Source organism: Dryobates pubescens, chromosome 8 (genome assembly GCF_014839835.1).
Source record: "Dryobates pubescens isolate bDryPub1 chromosome 8, bDryPub1.pri, whole genome shotgun sequence".
In the NCBI taxonomy this organism is placed as follows: domain Eukaryota; kingdom Metazoa; phylum Chordata; class Aves; order Piciformes; family Picidae; genus Dryobates; species Dryobates pubescens.
Window position 1 is genome coordinate 19445908 of NC_071619.1, and position 18620 is coordinate 19464527.

The window sequence follows — 18620 nt, forward strand, 5'->3', positions numbered from 1 at the left end:
ACAGAAAAGTAATTACATTCACACTTCCTGCACTACCAGATTATGCTACTGCAAGTTTTAAAAATATATATTTAAAGCCATTAAAATAGATTTTATGAAAAAAGGCATGCATAAACAACCCTCCTTCCACATAGAACCACCCCCCGCAATCAAACAAAACCTTACAGTTGAATGTAGGGGGGAAAAAAAACCACAACACTAAACACTACCATTTTTAAAGACTTCAAGACAACACCATGTACTACAACATGCTATTATACAAAACCTACTGCATATTTTGTAAAAACAAACAAAAAGAGACTAAACACCCCCCCCGCCCCCCACCCCCCCCCCCCCCCCCCCCCCCCCCCCAAGATTTTACCTAAAATATTAAAGATAATCATCATCCTAAAGCCAGGAATGAATGTTATATGTAAAAGGAATGAATCAATGCAGTTGATTCATCTCTGCTTGTGTAAGTTGAAAGTAAAACACACCCACACAGAGTACTTTTGAATTCCCTCCCAGACACCACAGATCTCTGCCAATGGCAAAGACTCTGATCATACCTTTTTCAGCCTCAATTGCCTCTACAGTGGCTGTACAGAAGTGAGCAGATGCATGCAAAATGAATGAGAAAGATGAAGAGTGTAATATCGCATAGCAGAAAAGGCAATGATCATTTTAATATAGTATGCTACGCCAGATTAGATCACAATTAGGTAAAACTATAATTAAGGTTGGGGGAGTGTGTGTGTTATTAATCTTGAGTGAAACGTCTCCTAACTTTAACCTAACATAATTTAACAACTGTATATCAAAGCAACACTAATTACCCACTGTCATTAACTGACTATTTCTATATGCTTTTTGTTTTGAGTTTTTTTTGTCGTTTGGGTTTGGTTTTTTTAAAGACAGCACCAAAAAGTTTCAACTGATGTTAAAGTTGTGGTATGGTTCTTATAAAAATACTATAAACTACTTGAGAGTACTATTTCTGAAGCTTAAAATGCATTAGTGAGCTTCATTAAATTATCAGGAAGGATGCTATAAAAATAACACTAACAGTGTTCTAATAATAAGAAATTATTTTTCCCTTTATGTTTAGCTCCCTGAAGTTTAACTAGCACTTCCATTTCTCTCTGTATTTTAAGCTAAAATGGGTATCTCTGAGAACTGAACTGTGAGATTTAAAACAGAAGACAAATCCAGCAAGTCATATTTACAAAGGTTTGTAAATTGTTCAGTTGAATCAACAAAAAAAGTCTACAGCAGGAAGTAGTGTGGATTTAACATAGTCTTGGTGGGTGAATTAATGTGAGTATGAAAAAAAATCTAGCTTGTAAGTTGTTTGTGGAGTTAAATAACCATGACATCTCCTGTAATTTCTTAGGTGTAAGAACTTTCTCAATTTATTTTAGCTCTGGAAGTCAAAGCTTTAACGTAAGATTATTAGGATATCAAAAGAATTTTCTATTAGGGCAGACTTGCTAAAGAAACCACTTTGTAACTATGACCTAAACTATAGCTAAGTTTCAATAAGGGTAAACAATTTTATACCTCCCCTACTATGTGCCATGCTTCTAATACCATAATTTCAGAAATACTAACAAAAAATAGCATACAGAGTGGTAAACCTACTTGTGTAGTGCTTGATGTATTTTGTTAACAACAAAAATCCTAAGACTATGCAAGGAAATGTTGGGGAAACTAGCCGTATAGGAAAAGATGGCATTAGATCAGAATAGAATTCTTTGAAGTGAATTAAGTTTGTGTCTTTTAATTTCCTATCCAACAGAAAGCAGACACATTTAAGTTGCCTACACTATATTGTTATGTGTCAATTTCCTACTCTATGCCTTAACCTTACAATTGCATAAAATTATGATTTCCACCGAAATACTCTTAAAGAACTTCAGACACTTGCATTAAGTGTTACTGTAATAATGTGAAATATTTAAAGGTGATGCAGCATTTTAACTTTGATGTACTGCACATTGCAGAGTACCAAGCAACAAGTAAAAAACTCTCCTGCACTTAAATTTACAAAGAAAAGGGAATCTCAGAAACAAATTTTTAAAAATCTATGATTATTTATGTTTATGTTAAGGGAAAGAAACTTTCTCAACTTGTAAAAATAAATTAGTTTAGGAGTTACTTTAGAAAGTTACCAAATACATACTTTCATACTATCAAAACTTCGCCATACAAATACAAAACCACCTCTTTCCACCATTTCCTGTTACCTGTGATGTCTTTGTTTTCAATCTTTTCCTGAAAAGATCATGAATACTGATTTATCTCTGTAAATTATGTAGCTTGGTCACATATACAAATTTCAAAATTTACTCCTACTTCATTCTACTTATAGAACTATTCCAGAAAGACCTTGGAATATACATCACAGTTAAGAAAAGGTAATTTTCAACTTGACATAAAAGGACAAACTGACTGGAAAATACAAGCACATAAAAAGACCAAACCACACTGTAAAGCCCTAATTTGGAAAACAGTTTTGTTGGATTCTCTTTTGCAGGTGCATCTAAATTAAAACTGTGTTCTTTGTAAACTCTGATAGCCCCCAAATGAATACTGTATCATACTAACATAAATAGGTAATCCTGAAAATTTTGCTCAGTAAATTCTCAACTTGAGAGCAAGTTTTAAGCAACAAGTTTCAATGGCATTTCCATCCCCAATTCCAGCTCTCCCTCTGCTTTACTTAGGAGACAAGGTATGGAATTTTTGCCACATTTCAATATAAAACCAAAAAACTGTATTAGTGCCTCTCTAAGCTAAGAGCAAGAGCAGCAGTGAAAGATAAGTATTTGGCTAGTTTAACTGCTTTACATGGAAGCTCTTACAAATTGTAGTTTGGGCTTGTGTTTAGTATTGTTGAATAAGACTTTGGATGTTTGCCTTTTTTTAAACATTGTTAACTCAATTTGGAAATAATTTTGTTGGATTCAGTCATGGCAGCATTAGGAAATGATACTTTAAAGAACAGCATTTAATATGTTTTTTAGTATTTCAACTATTGTAATGCAAAAGCAACATAAATAATAATTTAAAAAATAATTCTACACTAAGAATTAAAATAAATTAGAAACATACAAAGGCCACAAATTCCCAAGGTCTGTTTTCACCCTAGTGCATTAAAGCTAAAAACAACCCATGATTCTTTGTTGTTTTGTTTTGTTTTTCAAAAACATATCCACATATTCCTGGAAAAACAAAAAAATATATATTGCCTTCTTCATTCCAAAACTATCATTTTAACTGTCTTGTCTTTGTTTAACCCTTTGACTACTACAGTGAGAATTCATATTTCACACTCAAGACGGTTCTGGTTTACTGCAAGAATCTGTGCAAGCCTAAAGGAGTTGTACGAAACGAATGTGTATGGTGTTCTGCTAGGCACTGTCAGTGCCAGCAAGCTCCTCTCCTCTCAGTGTGACCAGTACCTCACAAGAGATAGCTGGTGTGGCTGAGCAATTCCTGAAACAGCAGTGGTATTTGCTGAAATGCAGTACAGAATATAGTACTGACATTACCAGTTACAATAGGCATATAGGCAAAAACTCCATCTGTATTGCCTTATTGGTGACTTATGTACATACATGTATATATATGTGTGTGTCTATAGATATACACATACATACCTACATATATGTATATATATTTGCCCTGATGAAAAACATTCAGCCCAGCTCTCTAGAGAAATGCAGATATACACTCCAATTTCTCATAGATTTTATAGCAACCGGCATGACTAGATCTTTTGTCAATATGCCGTTGAAAACCAAGCACTCATAAGACTGAAACATGGAAAACCCATGAAATAACTAGTCAAGTTGGTGAATTTTCAAGCAAATAAAAGGATACAGCAAAAAAAAAAAAAAAAAGTCTGAAATTAATGATGTTCTTTTTATTTTCTCAAATCTATACTAATTATTGATAGTATACTTATCAATACAGTATTGATATACTTCAAAATGTAGTGAAATGTTTGTAAGTAAGAAATTCTACTATATGATCCAACACTGTATTTTTGGCAAAAATATAATTTCACTGCTATCATAAGAGTTTAGAAAAGTGTAAATTAGTCAAGTTTTATTTTATTTTTTCTGTTTACTTTTGGCTTTGCAACTGAGCACAATAATTTGAGAACTTCTAGTTTTTTAGACTGAAGCACAAAAATTCTTTTCAGCGAAAAGAAGGTATTGCCATTTCAGGAGAACTACCGGTTGGCATGAGTTACTTTGAGCAGTCAACGTGACTAAAACAAATGAGGTATATTAATGTAGCGCAAAGAATATTGCCATCTCGAGTTCTAGCACTGAAAACCCCCCACACCCACAAAAATCCAACATGCATTTTGCAAACTTTCCAAAAGTCCCATATTTTCAGAAATGGAAGAAAGTCATAGGTTTTTATGCTAAAAAAATTTTCTAGTCAGTTTGATCCTCTCTGGTATTTGTAATGCAACATGGATAAAAATTTGTTAAATGAGTGAGAGGGATGCAGACTAACTTTTTTAAAGCATAATTATCTTATTAAACAATGAAAATTAAAATTAGAACGTATGCTTTTGGAATAATTGGATGGATTAGGAAACGTACACCATTTCTTGTTATAGACATTCACAAAACAATCACATACACACACTGGACATATAAACTTACTTGTAGACATTATATGTCCACTGAAAAATGACTTAAGATGTGACACTCATGTTTCAGAGCTATTAAAAACCAGCTTTGATAGTTTAATACAAAATGTAGTGAAAGGCTTGGAAAACACTACACAGAAATTTTTTAAGTAAATAAACAGCCTAAAATCACAAAATTAGAAAAGCAGCTACTCTTGGAAAATAGATTGTGTATATCACAATGTTTCAATAGCTAAATAATTCAATGGTCCCATGCAACAGTTTTTATACTTTCTAGTAAATCCTGAAGATGGCCAATAAAAAGTCCTTGAATTATTATGTTAAGAGCGCTGCTGAAATGAAGTCCAGTTTCAGGCTGGTATGTTTTAGTTATCCACCACTGTGAACACAAACATGGACTTCATTCTTTTAATACATTTGGTACAATCTCATACCATTCTCCCTAGGCCTAGTGAATCATTTATGGGCCGTCTAAAAAATATGATCCAATGATTCAACAAACTAAAAAAAAGAAGAAAAACCTTTTACCAAATATTCAATGAGCCAGATTACAGGTATATTTTGTATAGAGTTCTTTTTATTTTCATGCAAAAAAAAAATATATGCACACTTAGTAACACCCTTTTATTTTGATTTATTTACAACTTTTAAATTCAATCCCATTATTCTCAGCTGATTTTATAACAATTACTGAATATTTTCCAAATACATTATTGTTCAAATTGCACAGACAATGTGCAGCAGCAAATGCAGCAAACCTCAAAAACAAGGTGCTACAACATTGCTTCTACATCAGGAGACAGACAAGCGTCTGGGATAGTGGTTTAATTTTAACACTTATACAGACATACATCTATACCTAGAGAGAGACAGACAGATCTAAGAAAGCAGCTACATCTGCAGAGGAAGGAAACAGCATGTTACAAGGACAATTCAGGGAGGTCAATTATACATAGAACATTTGACAAACAACATAGAGAACAAACTTTGGCATTAATTACCAGGGTACAAAACATAGCACATTTCAGTCTATCAATGGAGTGCAATATGGAACTCTGCAGCCTGTAGCTGTTTGTTCATATTAATATCAACAAGTATTTGACACTGTCAATGAAAATACTAACACATCTACAATAAAAGCACTTTAATGGAAAGCAGACAAGTAATGATGCAAAATTACGTTGCCATTTTTGTATCTGAAATGATCAATGCCTCAATACCAGATCTATAAGGTCACCCCACTTCAGGCATCTGGGCCACCTGAAAAGCTGTAAACCAAGGAAGCTCAAAGTCTGAGAAATGTGGCCTGCTGATTTGCCTTTTGTTTTATACCCTGGTTAAGTATCCATTTCACATTGCCTGATTAACACGTAACACTATGATTGTATCAGCCGCTAAGACAAGAACTGAAAAGCATAAGAAATTCCCTGCATGCATTATGTGTAGTGTTAGCGAAAGAGTGAGATGTGCCCCAGTCCATTTGAGGCACAGCAAGTTGCATAACATCATTACCACTTTGCAGGGTCTGTCGTCCTCCAGCCAACACTCCACTAGGTAACATTCCAGTGGGAGTCAAACCCTTGAGTGTCAGCACACTTTCACTCTCCTCCCTGGTGTGAAAACAAAACAGAACAAAAAAACCCCAAACAGTAGCAAAACCTTAAATATTCACTCATAATAACCTGTACTAAAGTAAAAAAAGAGAAGGGGAGAGGGAGAACCTATTTCTCCTGTGCTTTATGCATGTCAAGACTTAATGTAAATTCAAATGCAAATAAGTAGAAAGGGGAAAATATTTCTATTCCATGTCATTTTCCCCTCTGCCTAGGCATTAACAACACTGATTACTTATCCATCAAATTCTAATTCTTATAAACCAATTCTAATTATTCACAGGCTCATTAACTTTGAAATTAGCACTGAATGCCTCAAGAAGTACTGAACACACCTCAGTGCCATAAACCAAGCCATAATTTTGCTCAAAGCAGCTATGTTTGAGGAAATACCAATTAAAAAACCCCTCCCTATCTGAACCATCCTGTCTGTGGAAAACTATACATTTTGGGCAAATGTGATTGTGAAATCTGTAGACAGGCACAAAAATTTGGTACCTTTTAAAAGCTGAAAATAAATAAAAAACCTCTGAAAGTCTTGTCAAATTTCTGGAACATGTCCAGAGAAAGGCAACAAAGTTGGTGAGGGTTTTGGAGCACAAGCCCTATGAGGAGAGACTGAGGGAGCTGGGGTTGCTTAGCCTGGAGAAGAAGAGGCTCAGGGGAGACCTTCTCGCTCTCTACAACTACCTTAAGGGAGGGTGTAGCCAGGTGGGGGGTGGTCTCATCTCCCAGGCAACCAGCGCCAGAACAAGAGGACACAGTCTCAAGCTGTGCCAGGGGAGGTTTAGGCTGGAGGTTAGGAAGAAGTTCTACACAGAAAGAGTGATTGCCCATTGGAATGGGCTGCCGAGGGAGGTGGCAGAGTCACCATCACTGGAGGTGTTTAGGAGGAGACTTGATAGGGTGCTTGGTTGCATGGTTTAGTTGATTAGGTGGTGTTGGATGATAGATTGGACACGATGATCTCGAAGGTCTCTTCCAACCTGGTCTATTCTATTCTATCCTATTCTATTCACCAGAAATTTTCCAGGACATTCCTGGCTTCCTCCATTACATCCATTATCTCAATCTCTCTGTTTTGTTGTTCTATTTTCAACACTCAGTTAACAGTTGGACAAAGAACTTGTAAACTAAAGATCATGTTCTCCAATTTCTTGAAACGTCTCAAAAATAGCTAAAAAGTCTTCTTTAACCAAAAATACCAACATCAGTGGAGTGCATTAATATGCCAAACAAGATTCCTAAGCACAATGATGGCCCTGAAAAATGTTTGGCATCCATTATCCTCAAGCAAAAATGTTTTCCTCACATACATGAGAGGTTTTAGGAAGGCAGAAGTCATGCAAGTACCTGAGAACAGAGAAGACTCTTGCCATCTTGCCAATTGCACGAATCTTGTTTCTGATTATTTCTTTCCGTGCGGCAGCTGTACCTACTTTCAATGGGAGAAGAGAGAATCTCAAGCTCATGAGTATTTACAGGGTCACCACTTTAAAATGCATCAAATTCAACACAACTGTTTAAGTTATCTTCACAGGAGGCCAGCAGCCAAACACTTAAGAGCAAGGTTATGAATTATGGCTTCAGAATGCCATCAAACTCACCATCACCTCTCTGTTCACTAAACATCCACCAAAAAGATGTTCACAGTGATTTCCTAAAACTAGCAAGCATTACACTGCCATTACAGTGTAGTAACTATCATAATTCATTTGCCTTATTTTTACAATTGAAATTCTTCACTGACATCTGTGTCTATCAAGATGTAGGCATGTAGGCCAATACAGAACCCAAAGAAATACTGAAGTCACCAAAAAAAAAAAAAAGAAAAAGAAAAAAGAATTGTTGCTAATTCTCACATAGCTGTATGAGAGAAGAAGAGCAGTCTGTTTGCTTGGTTTTATGTCAACTCTCCAGAACACACACCCACAAAAAAGTCCCACAAAATAAAAGGCAAAAAACCTGCAATGTTACCTCCCTTACCACCTGTGCCTATATTCTGTATCAGCTTAGACTTGCATGGTTTACAGAAATTACAAATACCAAAGACCTGGAGTAAAGACTGCATTCCACAGAGCAGAGACACCATTTGTAAGAGATAAAAGGCAACGTTCTGAACAGAGCCTTGCAGTTTGGAAGGTGAGCCACCTTTGCTTGCCTCAACATAAAAACAGAAGCTCTTTTCTCAAACTCCCCACAGCAACAGGTGTTACTGTTCTGTTTCAATGTTTTAAAAGTCATCCTTTCCCTTGTCTTCTCATCCTTTTGCTGACTCTTCAATTCCACTAAAACAGTGAAGGCAGATGAGGAGGTATCACAACTAAAGTCCTTACTTCTCCTCAGCCACTGGGGAAGGAGAGGATTAACCACACCAAGAGAAGGTTACTCAGTCATACTTTGAATTCAGCCACAGGGGACTAAGAGTGAACAAACTCAAATAGCTCTAGCTCTGATCTTTCATTGTTCTTCAACCCTGGGACGAAGACACTCATTAAAATGTTGCCAGTCTTCAAGAATGTAGAATAGAGCGGAATTGGGCAGAGGAAAGCCACATAATCCACCAATTTGCCTACTCACATTCAAAAGAGGAAGCTGTGGAAGAAGCCTTTTTTCATGCCTGCTCACTAGTATTTAACTTCCACAACAAGTACACAGACTAGCAATCACCCTTCTTGAACCACAACAATAAGAATACAAGGCCTTCTGTTGAACAGGAGAGGGAAGACTTCCCACCCCGAATACTAAACCAAACCAAATACAAAAGATAAGGCATATAAGGGCAAACAGGAACAATGGAATCACAAAAGAAGGAAAAAGTTTAACAGTGGCAAATTAAAAAGGGAGAAAGACAACCTTTGCATGAACACAATGAAAGAATCTTGAAGTATGACAAAGATGTGCCAATCCATTTAAACAACAACAAAAAAAGCCAGGAACTAGAGAGTAAAGATTTTTTAGACAAGAGAACAACTTTAATGAGCTGAAAACATCAAATTCAAAACCAAAACAAGCGAACGAAAAAACACCAAACAAAACCCACAACCTAAAAATCGGAGGGTCCAGAAAAAAACTTTTGATAGGCTGAAACAGTCAATTTTTACTGAAAATAATGCATGTTAAACTTTAACTTTCAATTTTTGAAGTTCCAGAATATTTTCTTCCTCTCTTTGAACACTATTGAGTAACAGCTTGATGATCTGGGAAGAGAGGGGAACTCTATCACAGTTTTTTAAAAAGGCTAGGGCTAAATGAGTAGCCACCAATCTTTCCCTACTTACCCACATATATGAGGGCTAAACTCATACTGAGCTGTAACATGCAGGCTGGAAAGATTTCAGGCAGTGCTAGTGCCCATATCTCTGTTTGTTTGGTTTTAAGGGGTTGGTTTTGATTGGCCTTTTTAAAAACAAACCAAAACAAAACACCAACAAAAAACCCCACATAATCCTCATAGCCCCAGCTATCCAGAGGAAACACAGCCAAGCCAAAAGGCCTAACATATTGCTACAGTCTGCAGCACTGCGCTGATGTCGCCACTGAATCCTGGGTGGTTGAGAGAAGATACTAAGGTGGCCTCTGCTTGCACCCTAAATTCAAGGAGATATGACAAATAACTATGCCATTCCCCATTACCAAATGCCTACAGAAGAAACAAATTCTGAAACATTCTTACTATTCATAAATTCAAACAACTTTTGGAAGCATATCTATAGTTGTATTCCCAAGTAATGAAAGTATTTAGGGAATAGAAATCTAGAACTAGACAGGGAAATGGTGGAATTGCCAACAATGGAAGTGTTAAAAAACCCTTGCAGATATGGCATTTAGTGACATGGTTTAGTGGTGGACTTGGCATTGTCAGGTTAAGAGTAGGACTCAGTGATTTTGGAGGTCTTTTCCAACCTTTATGACTCTATGATTCCACTCTCTACATGCCAATAATTTATACAGGAGCAAACCTATTATCAGGTGAGCAATGGTCAGAAGAGTTTTTCCACACAGAATACCCTGGGATTTCAAAAAAACGTGTTACAGACCATGAGTTTATGTTAGAAGGCTTCTTTTTAAGTTTTGGATCCAGCCATGTTCCACACGGTACATACAATCAAGAAACATCTTTTTGACACCTCAGTTGAAGGAAATTAAAAGTTCTCTACAAGCTGGGGTTTGGAATATTGTATAAACACATTCCATGCACAACATTAAAAATTCACAATAAAAGTATTAAAGAGCAAGACAAATAACTGAATGCTCCCTACACATGCGGGACCAAAGATAAAATTGTAGAAATAGGTAAAAGAATGAAATTCTACCAAAAATAAAAAGGAATGAAAGAAAGGACAAAATAAAAAATAAATTCATGCACAGAAAGACAGATGTCTTGGAATATGACTTCTACTAAACAAAATACACAAGTATTTACAAACATCCCATTAAAATGGGTAATAATAATAAAATGCTACGTGTCTCTCAACAGAAAGGTATTTTCTGCATTAACACTTATACTGTTCTATGAAGTCATATTTCAAAACAGTCCTACTCTGTCTGGTCTGTACCTTTTTTATTGCCATATATGAGTCGCTCTTCAGATGGAGAGTCCAGAAAAAAAGGAAGTGAACGATGAAGAAGAAGGTGAGTGAGACAAATAAAATAAAGAGATTTAATTTGGCAGTGGCAGTAAAGAAAGAATGGAGAAGAAATGTGGAAAAAAAAATGGAAAATTGCAACACTTAAATATGCATTCAGAGAAGAAGTGGAATTGTTGAGTATATTTCACATTTGACAAAAAAAGTGAAAGCTTGAAAATCAACACTTAAAAAAAAAATAATCCATTCACACAGAAAGATAAAGCATAGACAGTACCTAGGTGGCATTAAGAGATGCATCAAGCAAAGAAATTGTTAAAGGAAACAGAAGAATAAAATAATTCACATTAGGAAACTGCAACTATTGTACAAAAGACAGGGCATATGCAATCATCTGCAGACCACACTTATGCTAGACAACCTAAATCCTAACATCTCAGACAACCATCTAACCCTACCCAGCAGATGCTTGATGTAACTGCTTTAAGCTCAATTTAGTAGGAGTACTTCAATGAAAACATAAATTAGCTGTTTCCAGGGTCATGTTTGAGACTATTTCTGATTTTTCACATTTCTGGCAACAATCTAAATGTCAGCAGTATTCAAAGTGGCTTATAACCAACACATTCCAATCTAACACACATGGCTGCTTAGCACAACACTGTTCTGCTACTGCATTTGAATACAGTAGTTATCAAACATTAAGAACGGGGTCATGTCTCTGGTATCTTTATAAATGATTCTCTAGTGTTCCTCAAAGGCTGCTGACACTTTCCTTCCTCCTCCCCCACTGTCAAACAATCATTTCTGTTACTGGGTAAAAATGAAGCAAGTCTGACAAACTTTTAGGTGTGATACTAAGGACTACTTTAAAAAAAAAACCCAAAGAGTGCGATATGCTAAGTCTTCATGTTAATGTTGCTTCTTAATCACCATGCTACCAATGTCTCCTTAACAAGCTACAGTATCACAGTTCAAAAGACAAAAAAGTGTTATAGTTCCTTACATAAATACGTATTCTACAATGCAGTTTTTTAGGCTTTATGCTTTAAACTCAAATACCACAACTTACACTTGTATTTCGTACTTTGTGCATAAGCAATTTGCCATAAGAAATGTATCTGACTCACACCTACATCAACTCTTTATTGAAAAGCAATCATTAAGAAATTCAAGGTCTTGTACTAAATTTATGCTATATATAATCAAAGTATGTTTCAGATTTAACGTGTCAAGAAACTCTCAGAATTTTCCATGAAAAGTTTGTTTTACATAGAAATCAGTTATGAATATTTGCAAGGATAGCATTACTGCTTCTTGATCACAAACACAAATGCAGTTCCTGCATTTTTCAGTTTTCTGCCCCCCCGAAAGTGTTGTTATGTAAGAAAATTTTGAAAGCAATTTTCTTCACATTCCAGGCAATATTACACCATTTTAAGTTAACTGCTGTTTCACAAGTTATCAACCGTTAATAAGACTTATATATCTTAAAGTAACCCCTACCGTCAAATTGATCTTCACCCTCTGTCATCAGTTCATCATCAGAGCAAATGCTCAAAACATTCACCAACATTTCTGTTACTGTATAGGAAAAAATAAATCTTAATTCACTCCCTGTAGGATTTTAAATTTTACCATGCACACAAGACATAACTAGTCACTGGCAACTATAGTGAATGAATTTCCCACAGCACAACCATTTCCCAGTAATCTGGTTTCATAAATTGTGATTTTTTTTTTTCTTGATCTGTTGTTACAGAAATTTAAAAGCTTATAAAAATAAGCAGCTGAAAATGATACCATCTAACAATCAAAGAACTCAGCAGAGCTTTCTCTCCTATCTTAGAAGCTCTTTTAGATAAGGGTAACAGTAGTATTTTTACATTGGGATAAGCATCTGAACTAGATTTTATGCAAAATTTACTTATATATGAAAACATTTTGCTTGCTCCAATTTAATCTTAAAATGAGAAAGCTACTCCATTCCTTTCACCCACAGGCATACAGCAGAAGCACTGAAGTAAAAAAATATTCAGATCTGAATATCATACAAACTACACGTGTTTTCAAACTCCCCTTAGAAATACCGACGTACTGGATACTCTGTAAAACTCTATTCTGTCACTCAATCTCTTTCCCACATGTATCAGACTCTTCCTTAAAACAGCCAAACTCTTCCTTCCCCCAGAGTTTTTAGAAACCTTTAGAACCACAAGTTCAGTCATACAGTTAAAACCCCTGTAATCTGCTGTCTATGTTTATTCATGACTAATTAATACAATCCCTGTGTTATCTGTTATGGTATTCTTCTCTATCCATGGGAAGGAGTTACTCTCTAATGAAAAAAAAGCAAAAAATATTATTCTGATTTTAATCTACTCAATGTAGACCAACCAATAACAACACCGTATGCTTCAAGTGTAAGCACTTATTTGTACAAAGGCAAGACACACTACAAGGGCTGTAATTCCAGCTGTCTTAAGAATACAACAGGTCATTAAGCAACTTTTTTGACAGTACTTGAGTGTCTATTACCATGATGATAACAAAAGTAAAATAAACAGTGTTAACCCTGTTGTTGAAAATGTTATTTATTGCATCATCATCGGGTAAGTGAGATATAAACAAAAATCTCTATCAGACGTCATCTCCCTCCACTCAAAAATAAGAAAATTGTTGAGTGGTTAACAGCCCTAAGAAGTGTCCAAATTCTTTGCATTAACTTCTGACTAAAAGCAATATAGACAAATACAGAATCCCAGGTTTGTATGACTGTAAATATATAACCTCAAGAACACTTCTCAAAGAAATTCAGAGTTTGCCCGATCTCTTTTACAAAAAGAGCAGTTCTTGTCATGGAAGGATTCTAATCAGATCCAAATAGCCTCTAACCTCACTGGTTTTTAACTGAAGACTACTTGAAGCCCCACTGTCCTAGATTCAGAGTTAACTCAGGGAAAGCGTCAGGAGACAGGATCTGTGCTAAATTATTTTTTATGTAAGAAAAGTTATAACTTAAAATGCTATCTTTAATGAAGGTCAATCTATTATAACTTTTCTGTATCACTAATACTTTATATTAATGCTTCAATACAATTTATATTTAAAAACTATATATAACAATAACTGTATCTAATGATAACTTTACAACTGTAGAAGATTAATAATGTATATAACCTAGCATTTTGCAGAATAGAAAGAATTTTCATCGTGACTTCAAATGCAGCTCAGAGGTACCACTCAATGATGCAGGTGTACACCCTCAACTGAAATGGTAACTTCTGTTAACATCTTTGCTTTCCTAGATGCAGTTTTGACTATCTTGACTGAGAGAGGTGAAAAAAACAACCCAAACCTGCAGAACAAGTTATATTTCAGTCTATACTTTCTCAGAAACAGCATTTTCAAATGCCACCCCCCACTCTAAAGCAGTTCAACAACTTCACCAAATCTTCTACCTGATAAAGACAAATATAGATACTCATTCTCACAGAAATTACACAATTAATCCCTCATTGTTTAAAGACATATTTAACTAAAAAGAAACCCAACCAAAACATCTTCCAAAGTCAAACTGGAAGAAGTACGAAAGATACTCATTGATATGTAACTGTTGTTGCCTACCTTTTTCTCCAACAAATGGTAAAGACCATGTGAAAACATCCATAAAATTTGGTAGCCAGTAAGGATGAGGAGAACAATTGAACTGACGAATGTTCATCACGTTGTTTTCATATTTTAATACAGCAGCTAAAATAAAATTCAGACATTTTGAAAAGAGTGTTTAAAACTTGCAAGTATCACAATGTAAAGTCACAGGTTTGTTTTGCTCTATTTTTCACTATAGACAAAATCATCCCAGAGATTCTCCGTTCTCTCTCTTTCACAGTATTTACAGCATAAATTTGTAACAGACAACTTTGAATTTTTATTGCACATGTTGCAGTTTAAGGTACTGTTAACTTTGAATTTTTATTGCACATGTTGCAGTTTAAGGTACTGTTACATGTCAATATAGTTCTGTACTATCCTGTTACAGGTCTATAGTGAACAAAGACTCATAAAAATCCTTTAAAGGTATAATTTCATCAACTTGAACAAAATCCCAACTCAGAACAGCAGTACATCCAGTTACAGATTTTATTATTCCTATGTGCCTTTCCACATTGCAAGTCTGGAGTGAAACCACAGCAATCTAGATGATCAGGGAGAACAGAAAGCACATAGAACAAAACACAGAATGTTAATAACATTAAAAAAAATTAACATTTTTTTAATGTTATAAATATGAGGAGAGGCTGAGGGAGCTGGGATTGTTTAGCCTGGAGAAGAGAAGGATCAGAGGTGACCTCATTGCCCTCTACAACTACCTGAAAGGTGGTTGTAGACAGGAGGGGGTTGGTCTCTTCTCTCAGGCAACCAGCACCAGAACAAGGGGACACAGTCTCAAGCTGTGCCAGGGGAGGTTTAGACTCGAGGTGAGGAAAAAGTTCTTCACTGAGCGAGTCATTCGTCATTGGAATGGGCTGCCCAGGGAGGTGGTGGAGTCACCGTCCCTGGAGGTGTTCAAGGGGAGATTGGACGTGGCACTTGGTGCCATGGTCTAGTTGTGAGGTCTGTTGGAACAGGTTGGACTTGACGATCCTTGGGGTCTCTTCCAACCTTAGTTACTGTGATACTGTGATACTGTGTGATACTGTGTTCTAAAGCATTGATTGAAATTTTCCCATACTTACGTTTCCATTACACTGGTAATAGCAGATTCTTAAAAGGATTCTTAAAATGCAGTATCCACAGTGATGGTGAAAAAAGTCATCTGAAACTATTTTTATTCTCCTTTTATTTACAGTGAAAGTAACAACAGCACGTTATCCTACGTACAGTTTATCACCCCACATAAGTGGTGTGGGTTGGAGGGGTGGTTCTCTGGAGGTGGCTGGGAGAAAATGCAATGTACTTCATAGGAAAGAAGTCTTTGGTTTCTATGCAATTCTATCTGAACATCTGGAGATCATTCATTCATCATATACTTGAAATGCCATATTTTCACATAATAATTTCATCAGGATTTATTTTTAATTGTTGTTGAACTTTGTTCTCAACTATGAGTAATATCCATTTACAACTAAGCTCTTCTCTGTAATTCTCATTTGTAAATCTCCACACTTGTTGCATGCTTCTTCTGTGCAACTTTATCTTAAGTAGAAAATGCAAAAAATTAGTAGCTTCTGTTTGACACGTGCCAGTGGTAATCAGTACTCAGGTAAGTTCTTTCACAATTTCCCACACATGACCATCATGGCCCTGTACCATCACAACACACATAGGTTGCTGATCAATGTTTCCTCCCTTTCTTACTCAGTTCACAAAATAAAGACAACCAGAGGAGTCAAAACTGACAGCATAGGAAGGCCTGGCCTGAGTGGAAAACACTAGGTGATACATTCATAAATACTAAACAGCAAGAATTTTTGAAAGGAAAGGCTTGCCCACTCTTGTGGTTCTAAGTACTCTCAAAGGAGATCATCATTTATGTCACATACTCTTCTTCATAATACAACTTCTATAATAATATAATAATATAATATAATATATAATAATATAGTATATTAATACATTATATTAATATATAATATAAAAAATATATAATAATATAATATAATATAATAATATAATAACCTTTTATAATTTCTTATCTGGCAAAAAACTGTTGACATTAGATGACTTAAGTACTAAGACATTTTTATTTTATTATTACATACAGTTATTAATAACAAGTTCTTACCTTTATTATTGTAGACATCCAGGTAATTAGGTGCTGAAAAAATTGTTATTAATGATGGGAACCCTGTAGTTTGACTTTTCCTGTACATTCTATAACTGCAAAATCAAACAGATTATTTTATATTTTACAACAGTAAGTAACTAACTTTTATTTTTCACTGTGAATAATTTATTAAAGGACACAAAGTACATACCCTGCATCTTGTGCTTCATGCGCTCTAATGATTGACAACAAATTGTTATTTTGCAAAAATTCACAAACTGCTGGATAGCTGTGAAATGAAAACAACTATGAGTAAAACAAATTCTCTTTAAATATGCCACAAAACTCAACATTAAAACTTCAAACAGATCGTAGCGTACTCTCACCTATAAAAGTACGAGCAACCTCTGACTGTATTGTGACTGAAATGCTCTTGTGAATTTTCATTGCCAAAATCTTCTGAAGGATCTGACCACAGTAAGTCACACATTGGTCCAAATGCTGGAGGCTCTTTGAATCTATCTAACTGTTTGAGAAAGGGCAATAGCAGAAAGACTCTTTGAATATTACATCATTAAGTTTTGCACATTTCTTAAACTACATATCCATCAATACCAAGCATTTTTAGGATAAAATCCCAACCATATCAAAGAAGTAGTTTCTGTATATTTTTTCCTCTCCTCCTCATGAAATAAGGCAGAGGCATGCCAAAAGAATCAAACCTGTTAAGAGCAATAAGATTTATTAGTTGTAAAAAGGGAGATAAATTCCAGACTGATGGATATGTGTAATATAAGGTCAAGTTACAGACAAGGAACAAAATGGTCCTTTTTTCATGCACATGCCATATCTACCAATCTGGAGACACTACCAGGAATTAGCAAAGAGAAGCAGTACAGAAAACAAGTATTATTAAAAAAAAAAAAAAAGGCATGAATAATTAGCACTGACTACAAGAGACTAAATATAACATTAAAAAAAGCCAAAATCAAATAACAAAAAATCTAAACCAACCCCCCCTGTGGAACACCCATCTTCATAATGGATCGTTTAACAGTGTAATGAAGAGCTAACTAGCTTAGCTGACAGACTTCTTTCATACAGGCCTCATTTCTCAGCTACAGCCCTGGTGTAATGGGCCATAAGCATTTTGGGAGACGTCTTTGTTTTCTTTTCTCTGTCTGCTCTTTACAGAATTCCACTAGGAAACACTTGCTTTAGCAGCCTGTAACTCTCCTTGAAACCACAGTGAAGAGGGACAGAGGTAAGGAGGAAAGTGCATTTGTTAGCACAAAAGGAAAATACCCTGCTTAGGTAAGTAACAGTCAATTGATCTCTGATGTCCCAGAAATGAAATTAGAAATCCCAGATTCAATATAAAGTTTATTTGATATTTATGTAGCTGGAGTTTGTTCACAAGATGATTTTATCCAAGAAATGTAGGAACAGTTCTTTGATGGACAGTGCATTTATCTCACTTTACCTCCCATACCAAAGAAGATGACTTTGATGGTACTAGAGAACACTTAACTCTTCATGACAGGTTCGAAGGGAGGTTTGGTGAACACCTGGTGAATTTGAGTCTAACGGTCCATAGGAATCCATTCAAATATGGAACCAGCAGTAGTGCCAAGCTCTCTCATGCCCTGGAAAATCAGAGCTCCCGAGGCTGCCACCTGTAACATAAGTGGAGAGGTCCAGATCTTTACAAATTCCTGCCGGATAATTGCAAGGCAGGTATTAAGTGAAGTTGTTGTTGGAATTTATTCAATATTAAAAATCCAGTGGTTTAACGTTTCTCACATGGGATGATAAACCCGGTAGGGTGTATTTCTTCCAGATTGAAGAAGTCAGTCCATCAACTTCTGCAAGTACCTGAATTTCTGTAGATTAAACCATCAAGTTTCTAAACCTCCAGCAATAAATTTGGGTCCAGATGCTAACAGAAGTATTCACACAAGGAAGAATCAACTGTTTGCCGATTGACGTTTCCTGCA

General features: G+C 35.6%; 1 protein-coding gene across 6 annotated transcripts in view; it reads right to left on the reverse strand.

Annotated features, from left to right (window-relative positions):
- The window catches only part of PPP3CB (protein phosphatase 3 catalytic subunit beta), a 46112-nt gene that overhangs the window by 2763 nt on the left and 24729 nt on the right, over positions 1-18620 (reverse strand). The window contains exons 6-14 of one of the 6 annotated variants that reach the window (XM_054163977.1): positions 17010-17149; positions 16835-16912; positions 16642-16736; positions 14481-14606; positions 12360-12437; positions 10824-10850; positions 7618-7702; positions 6164-6261; positions 549-578 (exon numbers count right to left, since the gene is read on the reverse strand). In XM_054163977.1, coding sequence (XP_054019952.1) covers positions 549-578; positions 6164-6261; positions 7618-7702; positions 10824-10850; positions 12360-12437; positions 14481-14606; positions 16642-16736; positions 16835-16912; positions 17010-17149 — 757 coding nt within the window. The remainder of the gene's footprint in view (positions 1-548; positions 579-6163; positions 6262-7617; positions 7703-10823; positions 10851-12359; positions 12438-14480; positions 14607-16641; positions 16737-16834; positions 16913-17009; positions 17150-18620) is intronic. The other 5 variants (XM_054163980.1, XM_054163979.1, XM_054163978.1 and 2 more) reach the window with 5 other exon arrangements.